At 36.0% G+C, this 27,609-nt stretch overlaps 2 protein-coding genes across 4 annotated transcripts in view; both read left to right on the top strand.

The window, feature by feature from the left end:
* Positions 1 to 27,609, top strand: part of LOC128985324 (apoptosis-stimulating of p53 protein 2-like) — a 445,246-nt gene that overhangs the window by 72,622 nt on the left and 345,015 nt on the right. For all 3 annotated transcript variants that reach the window (XM_054404718.1, XM_054404720.1, XM_054404717.1), the window contains exon 3: positions 25,823 to 25,875. In XM_054404718.1, the coding sequence (XP_054260693.1) occupies positions 25,855 to 25,875 (21 nt within the window). In that variant the 5' untranslated portion in view covers positions 25,823 to 25,854. The remainder of the gene's footprint in view (positions 1 to 25,822; positions 25,876 to 27,609) is intronic.
* On the top strand, positions 16,872 to 22,052 carry LOC128984926 (uncharacterized). The gene has a single exon (XM_054404296.1). It carries the CDS (start codon positions 16,872 to 16,874, stop codon positions 22,050 to 22,052), a length of 5,181 nt encoding a protein of 1,726 aa, XP_054260271.1.

The following is a 27,609-nucleotide window of genomic DNA, read 5'->3' as shown; positions in this document are numbered from 1 at the left end:
CGATTTAACAGGTAATTTTAAAAGCTTTTTTTAATCATATGTAAAACCAATCATATATAGACAAAACAAATAATTTAAACAAAAGTTAAGTAATTAGTATTTATTGGAGTTTAAAATGCCTAAGTCCGAAACATTTCACTTCAAGTAGTAAATATTTTAATTTCAAGCGTTTAGTTGTTATATTTTTAATTTACTACCTTAATTTGTTAGCGGCCCTATTTAGTGAACATCAAAATCAAATCAATATTATAATATCAATATCACTATTAGTAAGAGTATACTAACGTTTATCAAATACGTACTGATGTTTACGCAATTAATTGTGATGAATTCCCTGAATGATACGTACAATGAATAAATCTATTAGCAACGTGGTGTAGGATATAAGTATTTCGAACTCCTTTATGCTAAACTGTAACCAACTATTTACAAATAGTTAATTAATGCAACATTGACATTTACACGTCACATAAAGGGGGTTTACCCTCTAAACAGTATCTGACAAGCTGTCAATAACCTGTGTGACCGTGAGCTTCGCCTCTTGAAAGTAGTTTAACTCTAATCGCTTGTCAACGGTAAACTCAGCAGACGTCTCCTGGGACTTGACAAACTTACTTCGCTTTGGAACAAAGTTTGTCAAGTGGAGTTTGGTCTGTTTACGAATTATGGTGAGGACATGTTATTGAAAATGTGTTAAATTGCCAATTGAATTGTAATTGCAGTTTTGATGAGTTATATAAGCAGCTTTTAGGTTTTGATGGAACCTTGTTACGATTGTAAATTTTACTAAACTATTATGTGGATTTTCGTTTCCCCAGCGTTCGTAGTATTTAGTTTCTAAGTCACTTTTAAATGGAATGGAATGTGTACACATTGGAGTAGCTGGATATTGTAAGGTAATCCTGGTTCTGGTTACCCTCCAACCAGGTAATTAAATATTATTAATTAATCACTTGAAACTTTTGTGATACCTACACCGATTTATATATTTGTGATACAGTACGTACATATTAGTCCCACGTAAGGTGTCTCAAATTGATTACGGACGAACTGCTCAACGTAAAAGGATGAAATAAAATTATTTCCCGCTAAATAAACCCCGAAGAATAACGCAATGTTTTCAATTTTTTCTGATACAGGGTGTGCCGAAAACTGAGGGTCGCTAGTTCGAATCTTGGAATTTTCAAATATAAACATATGTCATGTTAGCCGCCATATTGGAAAATGGTGGCCATTTTTGAAACATTGGAATTAATATTTTTTTGAATGTCATTAAAAACTAGTTGAAGTTCCCTATTTAATGTTTTCTCTAAATGTTATAGTTTCTGAGATACTAAGTGTGGCACAGTTAACTTGTTCACCGAATATATTCAAAATATTTTTTTACCAAAAAATTCCGTGTAATTAATTAAAAATTACAGGTAACATTGCATTAATTATCAAACTAATATTAATTACTCAAGAATATTTCTAAGAAAATAAATTGCTTGGTGGTCTGAAGTCTTCAAAACCTAATCAACTGTCGAGACTGGTTTTGTCGAAAATTTCTTTCAGCTCATCTAAGTCGGAGATAAGAAGAAGAATTCGCAACTCATTTGTATCTGCTTCCGTCTCATAAAAACATTTTCTTTCGATTTCCTGTCTAGCTCGAGTAATGAATATTTCAAACGCTGAAGTATTTTATTTTTTAGTTTTAGCAGAAAATTAGATTGCCAATTTTTTGCCAACGTTAAAATGCATTGCGATAACGATGACCGTATTGCTACTGATCGAAATTCAACTAAAAGATTTATTAAATTTGAAAAATTTGTCGAAAATGTATTCGATGAATTCCAGAATATTTAAAAATTGTACTATTCAAGAAGTTAACCAAGGATTTCTTTGGCAACCAGGTATTTAATCTCTGATATAGTAGTTTTAAGCTCAATAGTTTATTAGAATACTAGCAGAGTACCCGTCCTTCGTACGGGGTGGCATATAAGTAAAAAAATGTTTATAGCAGTTATACTCAACTCAAGCTTTGAACTTGCAATGGGGGAGGACACATTTTGATAAAATTTGCTTCTTTATTCCGGTATACTATGGTAAAAACACATCTACCATAGCCATAATATTCCACTACTTCATCTAAACAATAAAGAAAAAGAAATTATTAAAAGTTCACAAAATATAAAAAATTATCGATGAAATTAAAAACATAAACACAACTGTAAACAATCCTACTTTGACAGTTCTCATTGCATATCACAGTTTGTTGTTGCTGCTTAGTTAAAATTAGCTGTTTTCATAAATGCAAAAAAAAATATAGTGCTGCACCCTGTTGGTAAATCTTAAAACCTTTAATGATTTTGCATATCATAGAACCAACTTTTTTAGTTGAAACAGCTGACTAAATTATTTAATTCCCTTTAAATATGAATACTCATAAGGTTAACATGAGAAACTACAGAGCCACTGGGGCAGAGCCCGAAAAGATTTTTGAGATAAGAATATGCCTATATGTTAATCGGGAACGTGAGCTACCATCATGCCAAATTTCAGCCCAATCCGTCCAGTAGTTAATGCGTGATTGAACTTCAAACAAACAAAGAAACAAACACAAAAACTTTCACATTATAATATTAGGAAGATTGTACAGGGAAATGATAATGATAAAATCTTAGTTTATTATTGAGATCTCATTGATATTAGAATATTGTACAAAATATTAGATATATCAGTAGAATATTGTGTATGGGAATTGATGATATGATATATAATATATAATATGATATTCTAGTTTACACAAAAAAACTTAGTTTACTATTGAGATCTCATAGGTAAAGAAATTAAATTAATGATACGAATGTCTCGTGGTCAAAAATCAAGCGTTTATCTATAACATTTTACCATAAATCACAGAAAAACATAATAAATAAATTGATTACACAAAAATCAATTTAATTGCAATTTGGTCTCTAAATAAAAATTGTGTTAGCTTTAATCAAACCATTTGTTACAAATATGTAGGAGAGTTAGTTTAATTCACTAATAATAGATGTTTATTTATTATGCACGAAACTAAAATTTAGTTACAAAATGCTAAAGGCCAGTATATTATCGCAATATCAGCTGTTTCTTTTCGTGCATTCAACCATTGTCGCCAATTTTTTACTATAAAAGAATGTAGTTGTCTGAGCCAGTCACAGATTGCTCCGGTGTCTAAAACTCTATTTTGTACCTTTTTTTTGTTACTGGCATAGTTGCTGGGTCACAACAGTTGCTAGAGCACATAATAAGTCATCAGTTTGACTTGGTAAAAGCCATCGTGTAATTGGCAGAAATCAGTAATTTAGATCAGTGCAATCTGTAGGTGGCTCACATCAACTGAGAAACCTGGCTACAACTTTAACATGGGGATGGAATGTCTAATTCAACTTTGAAAAAATGAATAAAAATTCATTAAGTGCCACTTTGACCTGCATTCCAACATTACCAAGGGACAATATTGGTTCAGTTCTAACAGCAGATGAGCCTTTGGAGCACCGCTGGCCCATTAGACCAATGTTGTGATTGTGTGTTTGTTAACACTGAACAGTAGTGTGGCACTTACGCAACGCCGTAACCACAACGTGTTACTCTATGTCGAGGGAAAAAAATTGTGAAAGCGATTTTAAGTCTGTAAATGATTTAGAGACGATTAAGAAGAAATTTTAGTTTGTATTTTAAACTATAACAAATTAACTATAATAAATTACATAAATGTTTGTATTTTAGTTTTTCAAATACACACTTTGGTAAGAGTAGCGCGTGTGGATTGATAAGAACATTATCTTACTTTATGGCATCCAAGGCATGTTTAGTCCATGGAATATAAAAGAATATTATTATGTTTGATATAATCATGATTTTAAAGTGAATAGTTTAATAATTACTTTTCCTCTAAAAACATTGACTAGAATGAGTTTAGGCCTAAATGAGTTGTTTTGGTCAATATTATAAAAAATAAAAAAACTATAGTGAGTTTTAAAGTTATTTTGAAGTTAAGAGCTATCATAAAGATATTTAAGTTGATATTTTTGTTAATTAGTTATATTTAATTGTGTCTATTATGTTTTGGTAATTTAGATTTCCTACCACGAAATGGCGGGACATATAAAATAATGTGTAAATATAAAATAAGGGTGATTTTAATGTTGGATAAAATGTCATATACAAAAAAGTAAGAACGTTTTTAACATCTTACTAGCATTTTAAATATATTTAATTACATCCTATGTATATACAAGAATAGTTCTTGAAAACCTCTTATCTCAACTCGTGTGCATCGCAGGGCTAATCTACGCACACCGTTAGAAAGATATTTGCCTGTAGATGTGAAGAATCCCTTTATAAATGAAAAAAGCTATCAAAAATTAGCGCAAAAAAAGTAAATGAATTTAAAATTTAAAAAATGAACATGAGCCTTATGGGTTGCCATGGTAATGAAATAGAAACGATATTTAAACAGAAAATCAAAATAACTAGAAGACTTTTCAATCACATGTTTTTTTTTACACTGTGGGGTGAAAATAGAGAAGTCTGTACATAACATATTTGGTCAACGTTTCGACCACTGGACGACATCTAGTATTATTTATCAAGTAATTAGCGTAATTTAAATTTATATCCAGCCGAAACTGAATCATGAATATCCTATGAAACAGTTTTGTCCCAGATGTTAATATAGTGGTTACTCACTAAGTCCCTTAAGCCACATCAATGAGTTGGTACAAACATCAATATGGTTCTCAGTTTTTCAAGTTTATTTGTTCCAATCAGTAAAAGATTTGCAAGTCATCAGCATACAATGCCAAACCACGCCTACTCGTTTCTCGAAATTGCAAAGAGGAATTCGTCTGCATACAAGCAACTAATCAGGAACCATTTGGTGAGATAAATACTAAATTGTACACTTCCTTCCTTTGATACAACGATAGTTTATTGTGGAGAATAATTGCTGCCAAGTCATGTTTACAGTGCGTGATTACTGTCTTGAACATGATTAATTGAATAGTTTAAACATTCATTTGTTTATGTAGCTATTCGTTAAATACATAATTACGTGGTTTTTTTTTAATTAAATCAATAATGATGAATATTAAATGCATTTGACTCTTTGTAATGTATGTCAGAATGTTTTCGTGGCAATCGGGATTGGTTTTGGGCTAGGATGTAATGTTTTACTTAATTAAAGTGATACCAAATTAATACGCTGTACAGTTAAAGGTAGACGTTATATGGTAAACAACTAGCGATTGCGCTGTTCACGCAAAAACTAAAAAAATGCCTTAACTAACTAAAAATGCCTTTAAATGCCTTTAACTAAAAAAATTGAGTTAAATAACACAAAACTACAAACCAGACGTAGCAGTTAATTTATATTTTCTAATACTTGTATCTTGTAATCTTGTGCTATTCCCAAAAATGTTTTATACTTGGAAACAATTGATCTAAACCCCAAAAACTCCTCAAAAGAGGAGATAAAATAAACCATTTAGGACGGAGTTGTGATCAATTAAAACAAATGAAGGTAATTGATTTAATTGGGAAGTTGAGTTTGGTGTTTGATACTGATACACTTCTATTAAGTTTTTATTTTATTACTGTACAACTATTTTCAAATGACTTTTTAGTATTTCATTTCGACGATTTAAATTGGCTCACTTAATTATTTCCTCCGAAATGGCATTTAAACCTTGTTTATTTGACAAAATGCATATGGAACTGCAGATTAAAATAATATTTAGTTAAAGTAAGTGCTATTGACCTGTAGTGGGTATACAAGATAGCATCAAGTTTAATGTACCACACTGTACAAACTTCAATCAAAAGCCTTTGACAAGCGTTCAATATACTCAGAGCCTAGCATACAATTACACAACTGAAGCCTAATGTATACAGTATATCAAACTAGCATGCTATATTATGTTGCAATTAATTAGATCGTTCTTTTATTAGGGTTTGATTTGGATTCATACAAAATTAAAACAAGGTGCGTTAGTAAAAGTTTATAAAAATATTGTACACGATTTTGTACAACGTAAAGTGGTGTCGAGGGATCAGTGAGGATTTTAAACTCACTCAACAACAGTAGTTTACGCAACGATTGCGTTAAGTTAGTCTATACGACACGAGTAGGAAATTTAAGGCACGAGGCTTGGCGAGTGCCTTAAAAACTTCTACGAGTGTCGTTAAGACTATTAACGCGAGTTGCGTACACTACTTTACCTACGACCGTTTTTTAATTACTAACAATCTGGTTTTTAATTACTAACAATCACTTCTCATAACTTAGAGAGGCTAGGTTTACGTTTATTGTCATTGCAACTGAAAGCACCTGAAAGTGATGCAACGACTTATTGTATAATCAGCTGATTTCATATAATTACGTGTTTGTAAAACTTCGTTAAATAATAAGTTACTTTTTTCAGGCAATAGTTTCTGCTAGCAGCATTCTTACCATTAATATCAGGTACATTTAGGGAAATATTGCATATTTTTTGGACAACTGAATAATATAGTGAAACAGTTAATTTACAGTTAGATCTCAGCATCGAATATGTGGTCCACAACGAGTTGGGTAAAAACATTTTTAAGAGGTTTTCAAAATAAAGAAGCACATTTTCATTTATCAATTTAACCTTATTTTGTTTCGTCCGTTTAATGAATTGCTGGTATGTACTTTCTTACCTTTGTTTCGATTTTGGTGGCAAAAGATTAGCACAAACAGTTTGTGCTCTCATTTCCATCTCGTCAACTTCACTTTCACTACCTAACTGACATTTTTAAATCAGTTTAATCTGCCATCCTTTAACCACCAACTTAGGTTAAGAATACGCGAGTATCAACATGAACAAGTCGGATCAACAATTAAAATTGTCAACTGATCAGCTGATTAGTTGACGTTCGAAACATTACCATTTTACTTCTTTTCTCTCAATCCTTGAACCTCATTGGTCCGTTACCCGTTTTGTTATGAGAAAAACTATGCTTTATGAAATGAAACAATGCTGTTATGAAAGTAAACAGCTGTTAATTGAAACTGATCAAATCTGAGAACTGAACTGAACTGGCTACTTAAATAAACGGTCGTAGGTAAACGTTTTTACGGAATTGATGGAGATCTTAAATATATTAAACGCATAATCGCATTGGTAAATTTGAACATTGTAGTTTTACCTCTACAATAATAATACACACACAAAGAATAGTTAAAAAAGGTTAGAAAAGGTATTATCTATGACCAAGTTTCAAGACTTTTTCTAGTGCACAGTTTGAACCACCGTTCTATTTTTACGACAAGAATCATAGGCAAAAAAGACAAGCTAAACCTTTAAATTTAACCATTCATTACGTTTTAGTTGATGTAATCATTCATTAATAATCTCAGATTATATCAGTGATGGTTAATTACAGGCTGTGTATGGAGCAAAGCTAATACCAAGGGATTTAGCATCAATGGATGCAACGTCGGTGGCCCACAGTTAATATAGATTCATTAAACTATTAATATGTACCCATATATAATAGAGGTTAGGTGTAAACAAACATTTAAAAGTAGTGTATAAACGTTTGCGTTATACAGAAATGCTTTTAAATTTCAATTACCCTTTATTTTCTTATTTGTTATGGGTTTCTAATGCAAAAAATAAAAAGATTATTTGTAAGATATGATGAATTCGGATTTTTATACTGCTTTGTAACCGCTAAAACTAGAGTTTGGTTTCTTATATGCTCATTAACAGAACATATTTTGAATATGCCGAACGTTTGAATGTTTACTTAAGTTAAATTGATAGATGATTGGTTAAAAAGAATAGAATGGTGATTAATGCATGTAATTGTTAAATGACAAGTGAATAATATAAGTACGGTTAGATGTATGATGTACAAACCAATGATAATGGATAGGTGAGGTTGTAACTTAAGGGATGAGTGAGGAGGAATAGTAATTCGGCCGAATAGATTACATATGTCTATGGATAGATTGTGTTGTTGTTTTTTATAATTGTGGATAGACAACTGATGTATGGATTGACGGATTTATTGATAGTCGATGTGAACCATATGGAGAAACAGCTGATTAGTTTGCTGTCTAGATGGTTTAAAAGGTAGTCATTATCATTTATTAAGCATGAACTATTATTGATTTGTTATCCGTACATTTCAGAAAAAAAAACAATTTTATGTTTTATTGCAATATAATACATTTTGCTAGCTATTGCTATTGCTAAATTGGACATACTATAAACTTGGTATACTATCAACTTTCAAATCATACAAACCATGTACTAAAATTACTGATATTTCCCTCACGCGCCTAGTACAATCCAATAAAGATATCACGTAAAATTCTTGCACATTATAAAAAGTGAAAAGAGTGTGCATCGATGCCCTTTAGACCTACCAGTTATGTAACATATTATAACGATTATAACATGCTTCAGATTGTACAATGGGACGAACAGTAAATGGCATTTTTTGGAGTATGAGACAGAATTCACGTGCTTAATATCGGTTCTTAGATAATACTTCGAGAAGACTTTTACTAAAAAAAGCAAGATCGAATCATACCACTATTTTGGAAAAACTCCTGTACTATGGAAAATATTTAACAGTTTAAAGATCAATGAAACCTGAATAAATACGGAAATGCTGGTAAAAACCACTTACTTGATTGGCCGTGTTCTGGTCAATAGAACTGATTGGACAAGAGGTTCTCATGTGAAGTGGTTAGTTACATCAAAGCCACTAGTTAGTGTGGGACTGTATCAAAGGCGATGGTGGCTAATGGAAGTGGAGGCTACAAACATGTACATTACCCGTATGTGGTAAGTATATGCAGGGTGTCCATACTGTCCAGGAACGGTCTTGATATTTTTCGTGAACGCCATTTTCATTTTGTGAAAGAATTACACATGCTTTAGTGGGAAAGTGGTTGAATCACAAAAAATGTTTGCGGACGTGTAAGGGGTCCAGCCTCTAAGACAGCAACACTATTTTTATTGGATAGTTTCTTTGAATTTACACGATGGTTTTCTTATGGTTCGTCAATTTGGATGCGTGTGCGTTAAACTCCGTTGATGATCATAATTTTTAACCCACGACCCTTTACTACGTTACCATAGAGCTTTTTTAACCTGTGCGGTATATATAGCACAATTTTTTGTGTCCCACCTTCACATCCTTGGACGCTAGTTTCTAGCCCGGATCTGTTTTATACGTTACTTCGGGCTATTCCAAAGAGACTCGTGGCATTATTACATGGTTGAAGTCCATTGGTGATTGACGGAATTTGAACCCGTGACCTCGGGCTTGAAGCCCCGCGCTCTACCACTAGACCGACTCGCTCTCCACAAAGTACAGAGTCTAAGCAGTTTTTCTCTCTGGCCAGGCAGTAGTGCATAGTAAGTTTTTTTGTGACCTGGTTGTGTTACTATAACCGTTACTGTATGAGTCACATAGAGGTGACAGTTGGAATATAATATTAGTATCAAGTTTAAGTTTCAAAAGTACACATTTTTTTAACTATAGGTATGGTTAGCTAAGAGAAATGCCGTGGTGTGGTTTGGAGCGTAAATTAAGCTAAAGATAAAGTAAAAAAGTATGTATTTTAGGTGAGGAGAACTGTCTTGAAGATTGGAGATCTCAATGTACGTAAAGCGAACTTGTTTTAAATTATGTACGAGTTGCTAAAAAAATTCCGATACATAAAATAAATTAGATTTAGACCTATTGTTAAATTTATCAAGTAAGATATTTTAACTTGGGTAATAAGGATGCGATATTGAACATAACAATAAGATGTCAGAATATTTTACCAAGTTAATGTGATGTGGTTTCATTTACCAAACTAATAAAACAATATACGCTCTCTGAAAAAATTACTTCCAATTTCTGACCCAACGTTATTTATTGCCCGCGTCGTGGTGTAAAACAATTAGTTGACAGACGCAAGAAGGTAATTTCTCTGCCACAAATTACTCATAGTTGACAAATGTGTCCGGTGACAACATATCTGACACGGCGACAAATTACAAAAACTCCCCTCGTCACGGGTGTCACCTTTGTTTCCATCTGCAGTAGTCCATCGGGGAATTAACTGGATACTTTATGCAGTTTGTTGAAAGTTTATTATGTTTGTCATTTAAATCGAACGTAATGTTGTTTAGGATAGTTAGTTGAAATTTAATTTTGCTCCACTCAAGATTATATGTATGGTTCATTAATGGTTCTTGTTAGTTTAGGGTTTTTAGCATCGTCATATATCTCTTCTTTAAATATACCTCTTATGAATTAACGATAATAATATGGCTTAGCACACGGGTTTGATTTGACTGAGATATTTATAAATTTAATGGAAACGATATTATACGTATTTTTGAATAGAATATCTCAGAAACTATTCGATGTATGACAGCCTTAAATCAAAGATAGTTAAAATTGTGAGCTTAAAATGGAAATATTCAGTCACCATTGTGCTTTATAAGTGGTTAATTAATTTAAAAATATATAAACTAAATCCAAGTTTAAGGGGTTGGTGTAGAGCTAGTAATGGTGTGGGCAAATGTCTAGATAGTTGTTAGGGTACATGCAGATATGGGTAGATTTACAGATATTAAGGGAATATATGTAGGTTTATATAGTGATTGTTTTCGTAAATGTAGAGATAGTTAAGGCTTGCAGATTTTTATTGTAAGGTTACGGATAGATGTAGAGTTAGTATTCTATATAGGAAGGGTATGAGTATTTGTATGTTTATATAGTACTGTAATGGTATGATTAGTTGTAGCGGTAGTTCAGGTTTGATTACATACTGATAGATGGTTTAGGATATGAGTACATGCAGATTTTTATAGTAGGTTATGGGTAGATGTAGATAGCTAGGGGGAGTATACATTCAGTAAGGGTGAGCGGTAGTTTAGAATTTGCAAAAGTAGATTTGAGTGTAAAACTAAGTGTATTCAATGACATAGGGTTTGTGAATGTGTTAATGCACCGTTGCCAAGAGAAGGGGTAGTTGTAGAGACAAGGGATGGTGTGGAGTTTGATGATGGAATAATTGAGAAGCTGCAATGCGACTCTTAACTAACATCCCACCCTGTGTCCAACGTGTATTGCTCCCTCTGATACAACCTGTTGGCTGTGCCATGCTGTGTGTTAATGCACAGTTGCCAAGAGAAGGGGTAGTTGTAGAGACAAGGGATGGTGTGGAGTTTGATGATGGAATAATTGAGAAGCTGCAATGCGACTCTTAACTAACATCCCACCCTGTGTCCAACGTGTATTGCTCCCTCTGATACAACCTGTTGGCTGTGCCATGCTGTGTGTTACCGTAATCAACTTAATTTATTGTGTGTGTTTTATTTTATAGCTGTTTTAATTTGTATTAATTTTTGAAAAAAAAATGCGTTGCCTTCAAAATTTGGCAATGAATAAGTCTCCGATAGTTACAAAAGTATCACCAGGCAGTAGAACGTTAATATAGACATTTGTGAGTTTGATAATTTGCTTGATGATTGAATTTCACTCTGACGTATTCTTTCCTGTTTTACTAAATCTCTCTTTACCCTATATTTTTACTTATTGTCAGCATTTAACACTTGATTTGACATTTATTTACTTTTTTCATATTCAGTGTCTCACCCTTGACTTTGACAGCTCATCTTTTCTAGTACAGTAATCCCAACCTTTATATTATCTAAATACTATAATCCCGCATATGTAACTCACTGGGGGATACAAATTCTAGACCACTTCTAGATGAGCTAGAGACTTGAAATTTTCGGTGTTTTGTAGGTCTAGTGCCCAAACCCCCGGGAAAATTCCAAAAAGTGACATTTTTAAATTTTAACCCCCCCGAAATTAAGGGTTTCCCCCCCATGTTATTCTTATGGGGAATAACATTAAAAATGGCCGACTTTGGTGTGCCCCTCTGAACGGTTTAGAAACGTGCTAGAGACTTCAAATTTGCGTAGTATTGTACTATGGGATCTTAAATTAACGGTGAGTTTCGCAAAAGTCCCATTTTCCAATTTTAACCCCCCCAAAAATCCAAAATGGCGGACCTCTGAAAACGACAAAACACGTTTTTTTCAAAGGGATATAGCTCGAAAACGGTAAGAGATAGAAAAGATTTGAAAGTATATCCAGGAACAGGAATTAAATTGTACACAAAATCCTCTTTGGCGTTTTCCAAAAATCGCACTCCTTTAGCTTCAAAAAACGCCCTACTTTTAAAATTTGGTAAATTTTTATTACATTTTTACCGCTTTTCGCCATGTTATCATACTTAAATAATTTTGTTTTTCAAAAACTATTATTGCTTTGTATTCTCCTTACTTTACTTTAAATTTTACTCATTACATGTTTTTTCGTAACTTTACTCCTTGACCCCCAAAACTTAATTTTAATCTCAAAATTTGAAGGTTTTTCGCCACTTTTACGTGCCCCGTGTTATTCTTATGGAGAATAAGATTGAAATATAATGACTTTGGTATGGTCATATGAATCGGTTAGAAATGTGCTAGAGACTTGTAATTTGGTAGTATTGTAGTAAGGGATCATAAGCTAATGGTGAAATTTTCAAAAGTCCCATTTTCAAATTTTAATCCCCCCAAAAATCCAAAATGGCGGACCTCTGAAATCGATAAAACACGTTTTTTTCAAACGGATTTAGCTCGAAAACAGTAAGAGCTAGAAAAGATTTGAAAGTATATCCAGGAACAGAAATTAAATTTTCTACAAAACCCACGAAGTTGTTTTCCGAAAATCGCACTCTTTCGGGTTCAAAAAACTCCCTACTTTCAAAATCTGGTAAATTTCTTTCAACTTTTTACCGGTTTTCGCTATTTTCTCATACTTTAATCATTCCTTTTTGCAAATACTATTATTGCTTTGTATTCTCCTTACTTTAGTTAAAATTTTACACGATACGTGTTTTTTCGTAACTTTACTCCTTAACCCCCAAAACTTAGGTTTAATTTCTACATTTGAAAGTTTTTACGAGCCCCATGTTATTCTTAAGCAGAAAACATTTACCCCTTAAAAACCACCATAAGTCCCCGTTCCCATGGTCCGTTCATGCCATAGATTTACTCTGGTTTACTTAAGGTTTTATCCCCCTATCGTATTTACAACCCCCCCCCCCCAAATATTAAATCCCCCCAATGTTATTCTTACAGGTGCATAAGTCTAAATCACGTTTACACATTTCTAGATTAACTGGATATCTGAAATTTTGCATGATTGTAGATCTTGCGCCCTTTCCGAAAAGTGATATTTTACAAATATAACTCCCTCCCCCACGAAATATAGAATCCCCCCCCCCAATGTTATTCCTACAGGTCCATCGGTCTAAATCAATTTTACCCACTTCTAAAATAGCTAAGGATCTGATATTTGGCTCAATTGCAGGTCTTGCGCTATGGCCCATTTCGGTAAGAGATAGAAAAGATTTGAAAGTATATCCAGGAACAGGAATTAAATTTTATACAAAACCCTCTTAGGCGTTTTCCAAAAATCGGACTCCTTCAGCTTCAAAAAACGGCCTACTTTCAAAATTTTGTAAATTTCATTCACATGTTTTACGGTTTTCGCTATTTTTTCATATTTAAATAATTTCTTTTTGCAGATATTATTAATGCTCTGTATTCTGCTTACTTTACTTTATATTTTACTCATTTAATGTTTTTTTGTATCTTTACTCCTTAACCCCCAAAACTTAGGTTTAATGTCAAAATTTAAAGGTTTTTTTACAACTTTTACAAGCCCCATGTTATTCTTATGGAGAATAACATTGAAAAATGCCGACTTTGGTGTGCCCATCTGAACGGTTTAGAAACGTGCTAGAGACTTCAAATTTGCGTAGTATTGTACTATGGGATCTTAAATTAACGGTGAGTTTCGCAAAAGTCCCATTTTCAAATTTTACCCCTCCAAAACTCCAAAATGGCGGACCTCTGAAAACGAAAAAACACTTTTTTTTCAACCGGATGTAGATTGAAAACGGTAAGAGATAGAAAAGATTTGAAAGAATCTTAGCGAAAGGAAATTAAATTTTCTACAAAATCCTAAAAAGCGTTTTCCAAAAATCGCACTGCTTCAGCTTCAAAAAACGCCATACTTTTAAAATTTGATAAATATCTTTCAAATTTTTACTGGTTTTCGCTATTTTTTCATACTTAAATAATTACTTTTCGCGAATATTATTATTGCTTTGTATTCTCCTTGGTTTACTTTAAATTCTACTCCTTTAATGTTTTTTCGTATCTTTACTCCTTAACCCCCAAAACTTAAGTTTAATGTCAAAATTTGAAGGTTTTTTACCACTTTTACGAGCCCCGTGTTATTCTTATGGAGAATAAGATTTAAATTTAATGACTTTGGTATGGTCATATGAATCGTTTAGAAACGTGGTAAAGACTTTGAATTTGGTACAATTGTAGTAAGGGATCATAAGTTTATGGTGAATTTCGCAAAAGCCCCATTTTCAAATTTTAACCACCCTAAAAATCCAAACTGGCGGACCTCTAAAAACGACAAAACAAATTTTTTTTCAATCGCCTATAGCTCTAAAACGGTAAGAGATAGAAAAGATTTGAAAGGATTTTCATGAACGGGAATCAAATTTTCTACAAACCCTTATTGGGTGTTTTCCGAAAATCGCACTCCTTAAACTTCAAAAAACGCCCTACTTTCAAAATTTGGTAAATTTCTTTAAATTTTTTACGGTTTTCGCCATTTTTCATACTTAAATAATTTGTTTTTGCAAAAATTAATATTGCTTTGTATTCTCCTTACTTAACTTTAAATTTTACACATTACGTGTTTTTTCGTAACTTTACTCCTTGACCCCCAAAACTTTGGTTTAATGTCAAAATTTGGGGCCCCCCAATATTATTCCTACAGGTGCATCGGTCTAAATCAATTTTACCCACTTCTAGATTAGCTAAAGATCTGAAATTTTTCTCAATTGTAGGACTTGCGCCATGGCCCATTTGTGGTTACCCCCAACCAAAAAAGGGGGCCTGGGGCGTCGTATTTTCACCCCCCCCCCATTTTAAATCCTCCCCCCTAATGTTATTCCTACAGGTGCATAAGTCTAAATCACGTTTACACATTTCTAGATTAACTGGATATCTGAAATTTTGAATGATTGTAGATCTTGCGCCCTTTCCGAAAAGTGACATTTTACAAATATAACACCCACCCCCACGAAATATAGAATCCCCCTACCCAATGTAATTCCTACAGGTCCATCGGTCTAAATCAATTTTACCCACTTCTAAAATAGCTAGATCTGAAATTTGGCTCAATTGCAGGTCTTGCGCCATGGCCCATTTCTATTTACCCCCTACCAAAAAAGGGGGCCTGGGGGCGGAGCCCCCAGCGAGCCAAAGGCGAGTCTAAATACTATACAGCCGCATATGTAACTCACTGGGGGATACAAATTCTAGACCACTTCTAGATGAGCTAGAGACTTGAAATTTTCGGCGTTTTGTAGGTCTAGTGCCCAAACCCCCGGGAAAATTCCAAAAAGTGACATTTTTAAATTTTAACCCCCCCGAAATTAAGGGTTTCCCCCCCATGTTATTCTTATGGGAAATAACATACAAAATGGCCGACTTCGTGTGCCCATCTGAACCGCTTAGAAACGTGCTAGAGACTTCAAATTTGCGTAGTATTGTAGTAGCAGATCTTACATTACCCCCATTTTCAAATGTCCCATTTTCAAATTTTAACCCACCCACAAATCCAAAATGGCGGACCTCTGAAAACGAAAAAACACTTTTTTTTCAACCGGATGTAGCTCGAAAACGGTAAGAGCTAGAAAAGATTTGAAAGTATATCCAGGAACAGGAATTAAATTTTATACAAAACCCTCTTAGGCGTTTTCCAAAAATCGCACTCCTTCAGCTTCAAAAAACGCCCTACTTTCAAAATTTGGTAAATTTTTATAACATTTTTACCGGTTTTCGCCATTTTTTTATACTTAAATAATTTTTCTTTTCAAAAATTATTATTGCTTTGTATTCTCCTTATTTTACTTTAAATTTTACTCACTACATGTTTCTTCGTAACTTTACTCCTTGACCCCCAAAACTTAATTTTAATCTCAAAATTTGAAGGTTTTTTGCCACTTTTACGAGCCCCATGTTATTCTTATGGAGAATAAGATTGAAATTTAATGACTTTGGTATGGTCATATGAATCGTTTAGAAACGTTCTAGAGACTTGTAATTTGGTTGTATTGTAGTAAGGGATCATAAGCTAATGGTGAAATTTTCAAAAGTCCCATTTTCAAATTCTAACCCCCCCAAAAATCCAAAATGGCGGACCTCTAAAAACTACAAAACACGTTTTTTTTCAAACAGCTATAGCTCGAGCACGGTAAGAGATAGAAAAGATTTTAAATCATTTTCATGGTCAGGAATTAAATTCTCTATAATATACTCTTCGGCGTTTTCCGAAAATCGCACTCCTTTCCCTTAAAAAATACGCCCTACTTCCAAAAATGTTAAAAAAGTTCTCTATTTATTACGTGTTTTTTTTAAATTTTCGGACATAAAGTTTTATTTTTTATGCTCCTAATTTTTTTATGATGAAAAAAAAATACTCTAATACACATTAAAAAACTTTCAACCTTTAAAAAGATTAAAAATTGCGGATTTTTGGTAAAGCAGTACACACAAGTCGCTAATGCAGTATAATGAGTTGGTTCTCGCTCTTATTTCTGCTACCAAATTTGACTACACATGTTCAAGTTTCACGATCACTTCTAATCCTATTTGGACTATTATTATTCCGATTTTTGTGATCTATACTTGTTATTCGCTTTAATTGTTGGTATGGATCACTCTTGTGTTGCTGTTGGGTCTTTCCATCAGGGAGATCTGAGATTCACTGAGAGCAACAATGCTCAGTGCATGGCTAATTCAGCCTGTGCCCTCGCCTGGCAAGTGTTCTGCGGGGGGTTCAGTACTAATGCCATTGACGAAATACTCATGGCCGGCGACCGTTTGTACAATCAATCCCGCCGTGAGTATAACGTCATGCATAGGTATCTCTTCCCCGAGGACCTTGCCAGGAACTTCGTGGTTGCAAACCATCATGTAACCATAGAGGAAATTTCCAATGTTGGTGATGGATTGTATCCTCGTTTCTACGCCGAATTGGACGATGTGACCACTTCTTTAACAGCGATGTTGGAAACGGCCATGTCCGGCGACTCTGTTGATGGCGGCTTTTTGTTCACGGGTCAATTGGTAGCAGTAGCTTTTTGGCGTTACCAAGGGCGACTCTACCTCTTCGACTCACACGCAGTGAACGAGAGTCGTCGTCGAGACATTGATGAGGTCAATAATAAGGCTCGGCTGTTTGTGTGCGACAATTTTCCTTCCCTGGCCTCCCTGTTATTGGTAAATTCGGCGTTCGTCGGTGGACAGTACTCTGTTACTAAGCTTACATTTTCCGTCCATCAAACTGTCCATACGATCGGATGTCCAGACAGTGATTTGACCCACGTTTTAGAATCTCCCTCTGAGGTAGTTGATAAGGGAACCAAAGGTCCTGGGAGACCAAAGAAAATTAAAAGAGGTCGTCCAAAAACTTTAGACACTACTCGGGAAGAGCAGGTAGATGCGGCTAAGAAGAGGTATAGAGAGACGCACCCTGAACAACACAGAGATGAGAATCAGCGGTACTCACAAAATCACCCTGAAGTGAATAGAAGGGCTGTTCGGGAGTACGACTTGCGTCATCCTGGTGCTTCTGCCGAAAGAGTTCAGATTTTTCGACTGAAAAATCCGAAACTGTCTGAACTCCAACACCTGCCAGGTCCACTTGCTCGGTCCGTAGTGCAACATGGCCCACTGTCTGTTTGGAGTGGAGAGTTACTAGAATCAATAGAGCCTTATAAATTAAAGAAGGTCAGCCTCTGGGTGGAAGACATATTCAGATGTCGTCATTGCCACGCACGGCTCTTCGAGGAAGAGAAAAACAGAAAACAATGGTGTTGCGGAGAGGGAGCATTCAACGTTCTTGACCTCCCTCCTCTGCAAGAACACTTTTATGCTGATCGTAACTTCCTGGAAAGAGCCCGTGCATACAACGATATGTTTGCTTTCTGCGCGCTCGAAGTGTCAGGCGGGTATCGTCATCCCAGTGGTCTTTCTTTTTTCAAGATCGAGGGAAGAATGTACCACCAGGTCTACAATCTGGACGCCCCAGGACAAAAGTTCACCACTCGTTCTAGGAACGTTCAGTTTGTGAATCGGTCCCGCCTGTACATAGACGACGGCGAAGAGCGCCGTAACATTGCGATGGGTAGATCGCTTGATGCCGAGATCATCGACGGTATTGCTGATTTCCTCTCGAGGGAAAATCCTTACATCGAGCATTACCGTCGATTGAGTAACGAGCCTTCTGTTACAGCTCACTTGGCTTTCGAGATAACAAGCAGGTCTACCCATGGCCCTGTTCTCGGCGATCGGCAAACAGGCGTTGAAGTGCACGCCGTGCTCAGCAATGATGAGACCGACACTGAGCCCCGGAGACTGACAATTTGGAAATCTGGTTCTGACAGACCTACATTCATAGATCTTTTACATCCCCTGATGGAACCTTTCCAATATCCCCTACTCTACCCACAAGGCACTGTGGGATGGCACGTTGGTCGTCTTGACAACAAGGGTGCTAAGCTGACTCAATTTAAGTACTCGCGGTGCCTCCTACTTTCGGAACCTCGCTTCTCTCACCTAGGCCGTCTCTCACAAGCTTGGCAGGTTGAGATGTTCGCGAGGTACGAGGAGGAGAAACTGCGTTATATTAAGTTCACGCAGCTGAAAAACACCGATAGTGCCTTGCGGGTGGGGCCGGTTGACGAGATTCGGAATGCACAGCAGGTCTTGAACGACATCGCTCGTGATGAAACCGTCCAAGGCGAGGGTGGGGTGCAGGCGGGAAAAGTCTACCTCCCAAGTTCGTTCACCGGGGGGCCCAGGTACATGAAAGTAAAATACGAAGACGCTATGGCAATCGTATCGCGCCTGGGTTCCCCCACTTTCTTTTTGACGTTTACGTACAACGCGACTTGGGAGGAGAACAAGAAAGCTTGCCCTCGTGGAGGTACTCGCAGTGACCCTAGCACTGCTTGCAGAGTTTTTAGGATCAAACTTCTGGAACTTCTCCGAGACCTGCGCAGCGGAGCAATGTTTGGACGCTCTGTCTATATCGTCTACGTCATCGAGATGCAAATGAGGGGCCTTCCTCACGCCCACATTGTTTTCAAGATTGACGGAGACGGACCAGTTCAGGCGTCCGAAATTGACTCCATCATCCGCGCGGATATTCCCTCGGAAGAAGAGGCCGGAGGCCGATTGAGGAAGTTGGTCCTAAAACACATGATCCACGGTCCATGTGGTAATGATCATAGGACTGACTTCCTCTGTTGGGACTCTGCAAAGGGGTACTGCACCAAATACTTCCCCAAGCCCTGCTGTGAAACCACCCACGTCGACGAGAGGGGATTCGTCCAGTACAAGCGAGATTATAGTAATCAGGGGACAATTGTTTCAAGAAAGAGAAACATCAGCGTTCACGATGGCTGGGTTGTGCCGTATAACTCCGCACTTTTATTGAAATACGAGGCCCACATCAATTTGGAGCTGGCGTCTACTCGCCGCGTGATTAAGTACCTCTTCAAATATCTTATGAAGGGAGGATCTCTCCAGAACGTCACAGTTACTCCCTTCAGTAAGCAAGATGATGAGGTACAGCATTACGTGACGAAGAGAATGGTGGGTGCCAGTGACGCGTGCTGGCGCTTATTAAACTTTCCAGTATCAGAATCTGAGCCGGCTGTTGAATGTCTTCCCGTCCATCTGGAAGGCAAGCAGTCCGTCCTGTTTAGACCTGGCCAACTGGCAGAGGCAGCCGCTAGGAACAGCTCTAAACTCACCATCTACTTTGACCGGCCTCGTATTTCACTGTTTGACGACGTGACATATCAGGGTTTCTATGAAAAGTTTGTGGTTCATGTCAAGCGCCCAAAAACTGCGGAGATATACGAGCACCCAGACGGCGTCCATTATATCACTGCCCGACAGCGTGGGGAGAAGGTGTGCAGACTGTTTTGGGTCTCTCCGAGCAGGACAGAACAGTACTACCTGCGTATCCTGCTTATGACTGTATCTTGCCGTGGTTATGCCGACCTCCTGTCCCGCGGTGGACCCAACTGCCGCACTTTTCAAGGGGTCGCGCGGCATCTTGGCTTGGTGCAAGACGAAAAGGAGTACCACTACGCACTGCGCGAGGCCGCCACTTTCATGACTGGCCCGAGACTTCGTTCTTTCTTTGTGATCCTCTGCAACATGGGGGCTCCTGCAGCTCTTCTGTGGGATGCTTTCCGTGATTCTATCTGCGAGGACCACATAGAGCGTAATCCTCTCGATGTTGAACTGGCCTACAAGCTAAGTCTCATCGAGATTGATCGTAGTCTCCGTCGGCAGGGCTCTTGCGTCGCAGATCACGGACTCCCCGATGTACACGATGACACGACGGAGTTGGGCAGAGAACTGCTCTTACACGGCGAAAATCAACAGAGAGCGTTTGTGGAGGAGTGGGTGCCAAAGCTCTCTGAAGACCAAAACCGTGTATTTGAGTACGTTACCTCCGTTCTCAATGCCCCAGCCAGCGGAACGTCGTCGAAAATCATTTTCCTTGACGGTCCGGGTGGCTACGGAAAGACCACTCTTATTCGTGTCATTCTCGCATACGTGAGAGGTTGTCGTCAGGTTGCACTGGCAGTCGCCAGCTCTGGGATCGCCGCGGGTAACATGCCTGGTGGGACTACAGCTCACAGCATGTTCCGGTTGCCGCTCGACTTCGGTGACGGCACCGGCTTTTGGAACATTACCAACGGCTCCCAGCGAGCAGAGCTCATCAGAGCCGCAAGGCTTATTGTCTTCGATGAGGCACCGATGGCACATCGGTTCGTTTTCGAGGTTCTCGACAGATCCCTGCGAGACCTCATGCGTTCCAGTGAGCTATTCGGTGGTAAAATCTTCCTCTGCTGTGGTGACTTCCGCCAGATCGCACCCGTCGTCGTGAACGCTCGAACGCCATCTGATATTGTTTGCGTTTCACTTCGGGCCTCCCATCTCTGGCAGCACTTCAAAATCTTTGCCCTGACCACAGCTCACCGAACTAGTAGTTCCACGGCCTATTCAGATTTCCTTCTCGGGGTAGGCAACGGTACTGTTAGTTCGACAACTTTCTTGGAGGGACGGAACGAACAAAGTCTAATTCCGTTGCTCGGAATTAGACAAGTGACGTCTTTGACTGATTTGGTCGATTCCGTCTTTCCTGCGAACGTCCTACTCGACTCTGATCTGTGTTCGCGACGCGCAATCCTCTCGACTCTGATAGTGAACGTCAAGGAGATCAACGACCACATCTTGAACTCCCTTGACGGTCATCTGTACGAGCTGAGGAGCGCCGACACAGTGGACAGAGAAAACGACGATGGCCTGGATGTCGACGTACAACTCCTGAACACGGCTACTGGCAAGGGCGTACCAGACCATGTTCTGCGGCTGAAGATCGGCTCTGTTTGCCTTATTATGAGGAATCTCAACATCGCTGAAGGACTCGTCAACGGCACTAAAGTCATCGTAATCGGCATCACCAACCGGCTGATTACAGTGAGACTTCCCGGACAGACGCAACCTATCGGAATTCCCCGAATTACGTTTACGTTCGCGTTTGTCGAGGGTTCGCCGTTACGTGTTCGTCGACGTCAGTTCCCACTGATGTTGGCCTATTGCATGACCGGACACAAAAGCCAAGGTCAGACAATAGATTCAGTCGGTGTTGATTTACGGACCGATTGCTTCACGCACGGGCAACTGTACGTCTTGCTCAGTAGGGTCAGACATCCCGACCATATTGTCGTTCTCGTCCATCCCGAACGTGTCCGAGATGGAATCGCATACGCAAAGAACATCGTGTATGGCGATCTCCTTCTCTAAACCGGACTTGACACCAGCAGTAGGCTAGGGGATCTGCTTCATCAAAACTCCCCGTCGTGACTTGACAACACCGGCAGTTGTACATAGGGGGCCTGCCTTACCAAAAGTCCCCGTTATTGTACATATTTCCATTTAGTTATTTTTTTTTAGAAATAAGTCGTTTTTTTGTGTGTTTAGTATTCTAGTTTGACAATACGATAGCGGGCCTGACTTATCAAAAGTCCCCGTTGTTGTATATTTTTTCTTTTTTTAGTAGTTAGTTTAGTTTTTGTATATATTTCCTTTAAGTAGTTAGTCAAGTTTACTAACTTTTCCATTTGTAAATATGGTTCCGACGTTTCCTGGCCTCCTCGTGGCGGAACTGGATATGCCATAAAGTTTATGGCTAACCGACAGGGAAACAAACATTACTTAATCTATTTTCATAAATATATACATGAATATCTACTACAGTCTATTTACTTCATATAACACTTTACTATTATTAACTTATCAATCAACATCAATCTACTTATCTTATACAGAAGTTTACTAACTTGTACATTTTTAAATAATTGCAAATAGGGTTCCGACGTTTACTGGCCTCCGATCTACTACAATCTATTTACTTCATATAATACTTAACTATTATCAACTTATGAACTTATCAATCTCCTCTTATATATTCATGAAATCGTTATTACTTTAATGTAGATTTTCACTATAACGAACCCTACTCTCCTTATATTTGTACTTCGCTCGACCAACAACTTAACTCTAATCTACTAATGACGACTAACAGCTAGCTGGATTAGCTGTATACTAATGACGACTAACAGCTTGCTGGATTAGCTGTATACTAATGACGACTAACAGCTAGGGGGCCTGGGGGCGGAGCCCCCAGCGAGCCAAAGGCGAGTTAGACTTATATTGGTATTTAGGTGTTGAACATTGTAATGCTGTGTATAATAGTCAGACCGTGGTATTACAATGGTTTAAAAATAAACACTATTCAGTTCAATTAATTCATATAGCCAAATTGTTGATTTAGAAAAGTAGATTTTGTTAGTTCTACTATGGTTATTATTTTTTCTATAAATATTTAGAGGTTTAACTGAATCTATTCTTGTAACTAAAATTATTCAGCTTCATAAGTTAACACTCGATTATTCAGTACTCATATCACAGAAAAACTTAACAAATAAAAATTGGATATAGGCTATTTTGATTACTTAAAAATAAAAAAAAACACCAGTAAGTGCAAAAGTAGGCTACTGGAACGATAACACGTGCTTATTTCAGTGGGAGTGTTTTCTTGTTGGTAAAACTTTCATTATTGTATCTGTTTAAACTTGAATTATTAGTAGTATGGTCTACAGCGGTGTACCAATTACGTGTTTTTCATAGTTCAAACCGCAACGATCTATAAATGAACGGCTAGTTACGTTCAGTTGGTCGATTGATTTAATTCAAATATAAAATGCCCTTACGTCTGCAATCTGGCTGTAAGATGCAAGGTGTTTGTGATGCAAGTAGCTTGTAGTGAGTGTTTCGCACAAACAATCTAGTCTTGAACCTTCGTTGCATATTCATCTCTGGTTCGTAACATTGGCCGAGAATATAAACGTAGGGAAATCTCCTAGTTCAATCTGGTCTCATGCTCCTTACAGCATAATGTTAACTTAATTCTCCTTGTTCATTACCTGCTATGATTACTCAACATGAAGGAGTGTTTTGCTCGAAGATTCTGATTGAACCACTTGATGGATTTTTATGATTCTTGTGTTGAAAGAAAGATAACTTTATGAAGGAGATAATTTCGAATCTATAATCCTAATTTTTTGCTTCGTGTTTTAAGACTTTAATTTTTAATTTTTTAAATGTATATCAGCCAACGGTTACATTTTAAGTTTGATTCAGTGCGTTGGGCTTTGGGATACCGTACAGAAGTTTTAACAGCTGGTTTTCTTAACCAATATAATTTAATGACAAACTAATAGAGTGTGTCACTGTCTTAGTATTTACTTGATAAAGATCCTTTCCGAGAACTGTCAAAAATAGTTTACTTAAGTTGTTCACAAAATATCGTTTACGTTCATTAGAAATGTAGTTTTTCCTAAAGTAAAGGATTTGCGTTGGAAAAAGATACTGGTTATTATGACTGCTATATTTTATTAATTTAGGTTTAGGTTTAAGTTTAGGTTTCATAGTATGTAAGTTTTAATGTTTCATCGATTAATGAAATATATCAGTTCTCAATGCTCACTGGATTTGATCAAAAATATCCTTTACGTTTTCTATCTTAACAATATAATTAAAAAGATATTTCAGGAAACTTCTGTTATTAAACTAATTACGTACATTTATATTTACGGATTCATGTTTAGACAAGAATCCATTTTCCTTGTCAATCACAGCACATAATCTATTGTACGTACGTCCAGACTGTCTGCATTGCCCCAAAAACTTCGTCGCTAAACTTTAATTACGGTTGTCGTGAGAGTGATTTACTCTTGCACCACTTTCTCCGACTCTTAATGCTGCGGATCTTAGACAATCACTCTTGAGTGTATTTTATTGTGTCAGAGTGAAAAGTTTGTTATGTGAAAACACGAACGAACTGCATTTATTAAATTTGTAACTATGTTTATTATAGCCTTTTAAAGTGGTCTTATTTGTTCAACAGTCTTCTTTTTGTATATTAAGTGTAAGCACAACATTCATTTGTTGGATTGGCCGAGAGGTATATTTAAAAACTCTTGGTTAAGGCATTGTTAAGGTAACTAAAATATACTGTACAGCCACCTTGACCTCTTTTAAAGATTTTGGTAAATTGAATTTCAACATTTAAAAAAAGTTGCACGCGAAAGACAATTCTTTGGAAAAAAACTCAAGTTTGATTGAGGAACCGGTCGAAGCCACAATTTCTCTTAAGTTTTCTATGTTTTTCTATATAATTTTCCTTCGTCCACACCGAGCTCAAAGTAAAGCTTCTTTTTAGTTCAGAAAAGTTGACAAAGCCTTAAAACATTCGGAAAACGGAAAACATATTTACATATACATAACGACGATTAAAACTACTGTAAAATATGTTCATTTTCGAAAACATGTTAAGAAGTAGGCCTACTGAATTACTTTTTATAACAGATAGTAGACAAAAGAAAATAGTAGGCCTAATGAGAAACAAAAAGCAACACGAGCAGTATTAATTCTAAAATATTTTTAACATAATTTTGTTAAACTGTTCTATACATACGTTTTAAACAGAGTATATAAAAATGGAAATGTCAACGATAAAGTATGTGAGGTGAGATTTTGTGATGTTTGGGTGATGGATGCACGAATGATGGATCACACTTTAAATCTCAACTGAAGAGTTTCCAGATGTGAGTTTCGTTGCATTACCAAAATTGTTTACTTTTCACCCAGCGATCACACAACTTCCATGCGTGTGTTGTGATCCGTCTTACGTTCATCCTTTACGTGTATTTTTTGTATCCTGAAAAAAAAAAACAAAGACAAAGAACGTTCAAAATCCTTCTTAGTAGAATATAAAATAAAAAGTGTAATTTAAAATCCATCCACTATTAATAAAAGTACGTAGTAGCAAGTATTCAAATGCTTGCGTGATTCTAATCATGTATTTTTATAGATTTTCTGGCAATCTATAAAAAAATGTTTACACGTGTTGAAATAATAAGTTTTAAATAAGTTAAATTACGACAGAAAGAATGGTTTATTTCTTGAATTAATCATTTTTATTTTTTCAAACATATTTGCTTTTTTTTCAGATGTTTCAACGAACGATTAACCATTCCTACAAATGGTCCCTTCTATGGTACCGGTGAGTATTACATTTCTATTTTACTACTACTATTATCATTTCTAGGATAATTCTCTAATATAGTTCTAAAAACAAATTACTGACATATACAACTGATTCAAGTAAGGTATTTAAGTTTCTTTTATAAATAGGGATGGTGATAAGAATACAAAAAAATCCATCTAAAGGTGTGCTAAAGGAAATTATTTTCTTGTTTTATGTATGTATCTGTAGAAGGTGTCAGGATTACTAAAAGTACTGAATACTAACTTTAATATAATGTCACCCTCCACAAGAAAGCGTGGGATTTATAGTTTATTTTAACTCTTCCTTTCCTGTTTACCAACACAATAAAAGAAAGTGCAAAACGATAATTTGTCAATAGTTTTTACAAGTGAACTAAACATTCTGAAGTGTGTAAAATATCTAACTTAACACTTGTCCAAGGTTTTGTATAACAAGATGGTCAATTTAAAATTATCAAAATAACTGGAGTAAAAGTTTATTTAAAATACGGATAAATATTGTATATATTATATGTAATATTATATTTTTAATTATAAATCATTGTCATACAATTCAGTAGTTATTTTATGAGAACTTAACTCATTTCGCACACCAATTGAATTTATTTCATTTACATCAAGCTATAAAATAGATAAAATATTCAAAACAATAGATCACACCAGGGAGTTAGAAATGTATATAAGTTAGAGTGAAATACCCACGCTATTTACATTCATTGCTGTTTTTATTGCCTTCTTTACATTTATATAGCCCAAGCCTGGGCACACAATTCAATTAGCACTAGTAATCCAAGCAGAAATTATTACCAGGGGAAATTGAGATACAACGCTTAGCGTAGGAAATTTTAATTATTTTGGAGTATCAACGTTCCTTATTAGTACCCTTACCTTTCTATATTTTACCATTTTATTTCAACTTGATAAAAAACTATTGGTATTAATATTGAAAGTTATTAATTTAGGGCAAGTTATCCTTCTGTTTGGGGTTTTCAGGAGACACAAAATACCCAAATAGTTTTTTTACATGTTGAAGTTGGAAGTTACATACGAGTAGGCGCTTGATTTAGAATTAATTAGTTTTCGTCGCTAAAGTTAGCAATGGGTGTTGGAAAATATCAGAAGCGTTTGAGAAACATAAACAATAATAATAGTATTAAACTTAGTTTATGTTTTTAGATTATTTTGCTTAAGTTTTTCGTTGTATTTAAGAGTCACAAAAGTACATTGAGTCTTGGAATTGCATAAACATAATAAGATAATTAAAATATTCAGAAATTCTGCAGAAATATTTTCACGCCTAGATAGACTGAAGTCTTGAATAAAAATATAAATGTCTTTCATAAATATATAGATACCTGAAGTGACTAATTTATTACACATAAATTTTGTATATCATCAATCATCTTTCAACTTTGTCTACAATGGGATAAAAACAGTCCACTTAAAACAATTCCAATAAAAATTCGTCTCCATGCTCACTACTATCACAATAAAAATATCAAGTCTTTTATCATAACAAATAAACTGAATTTGTAGTCTTAAAAGTGAGGAAAGAAGGGTAGAATATCTCAAAATACGACTGTGAGAACCGTACTAAAATACGCTAGTATCTTTGGTATGGGCTATCAGTGGTTTTCCATTTGGTCGTATCGTTGCCTGGGTTATTGTAAAAATAATATAACGATTTCAAATATAAATACTAGAAAACGTATTTTGTTTTTATTATGAA

Source organism: Macrosteles quadrilineatus, unplaced genomic scaffold, assembly GCF_028750875.1.
Source record: "Macrosteles quadrilineatus isolate MER2022 unplaced genomic scaffold, UCM_ALF_1.0 Scaffold_2__2_contigs__length_208266976, whole genome shotgun sequence".
Classification (NCBI taxonomy): domain Eukaryota; kingdom Metazoa; phylum Arthropoda; class Insecta; order Hemiptera; family Cicadellidae; genus Macrosteles; species Macrosteles quadrilineatus.
This window is presented reverse-complemented; position numbering and strand designations above follow the sequence as displayed.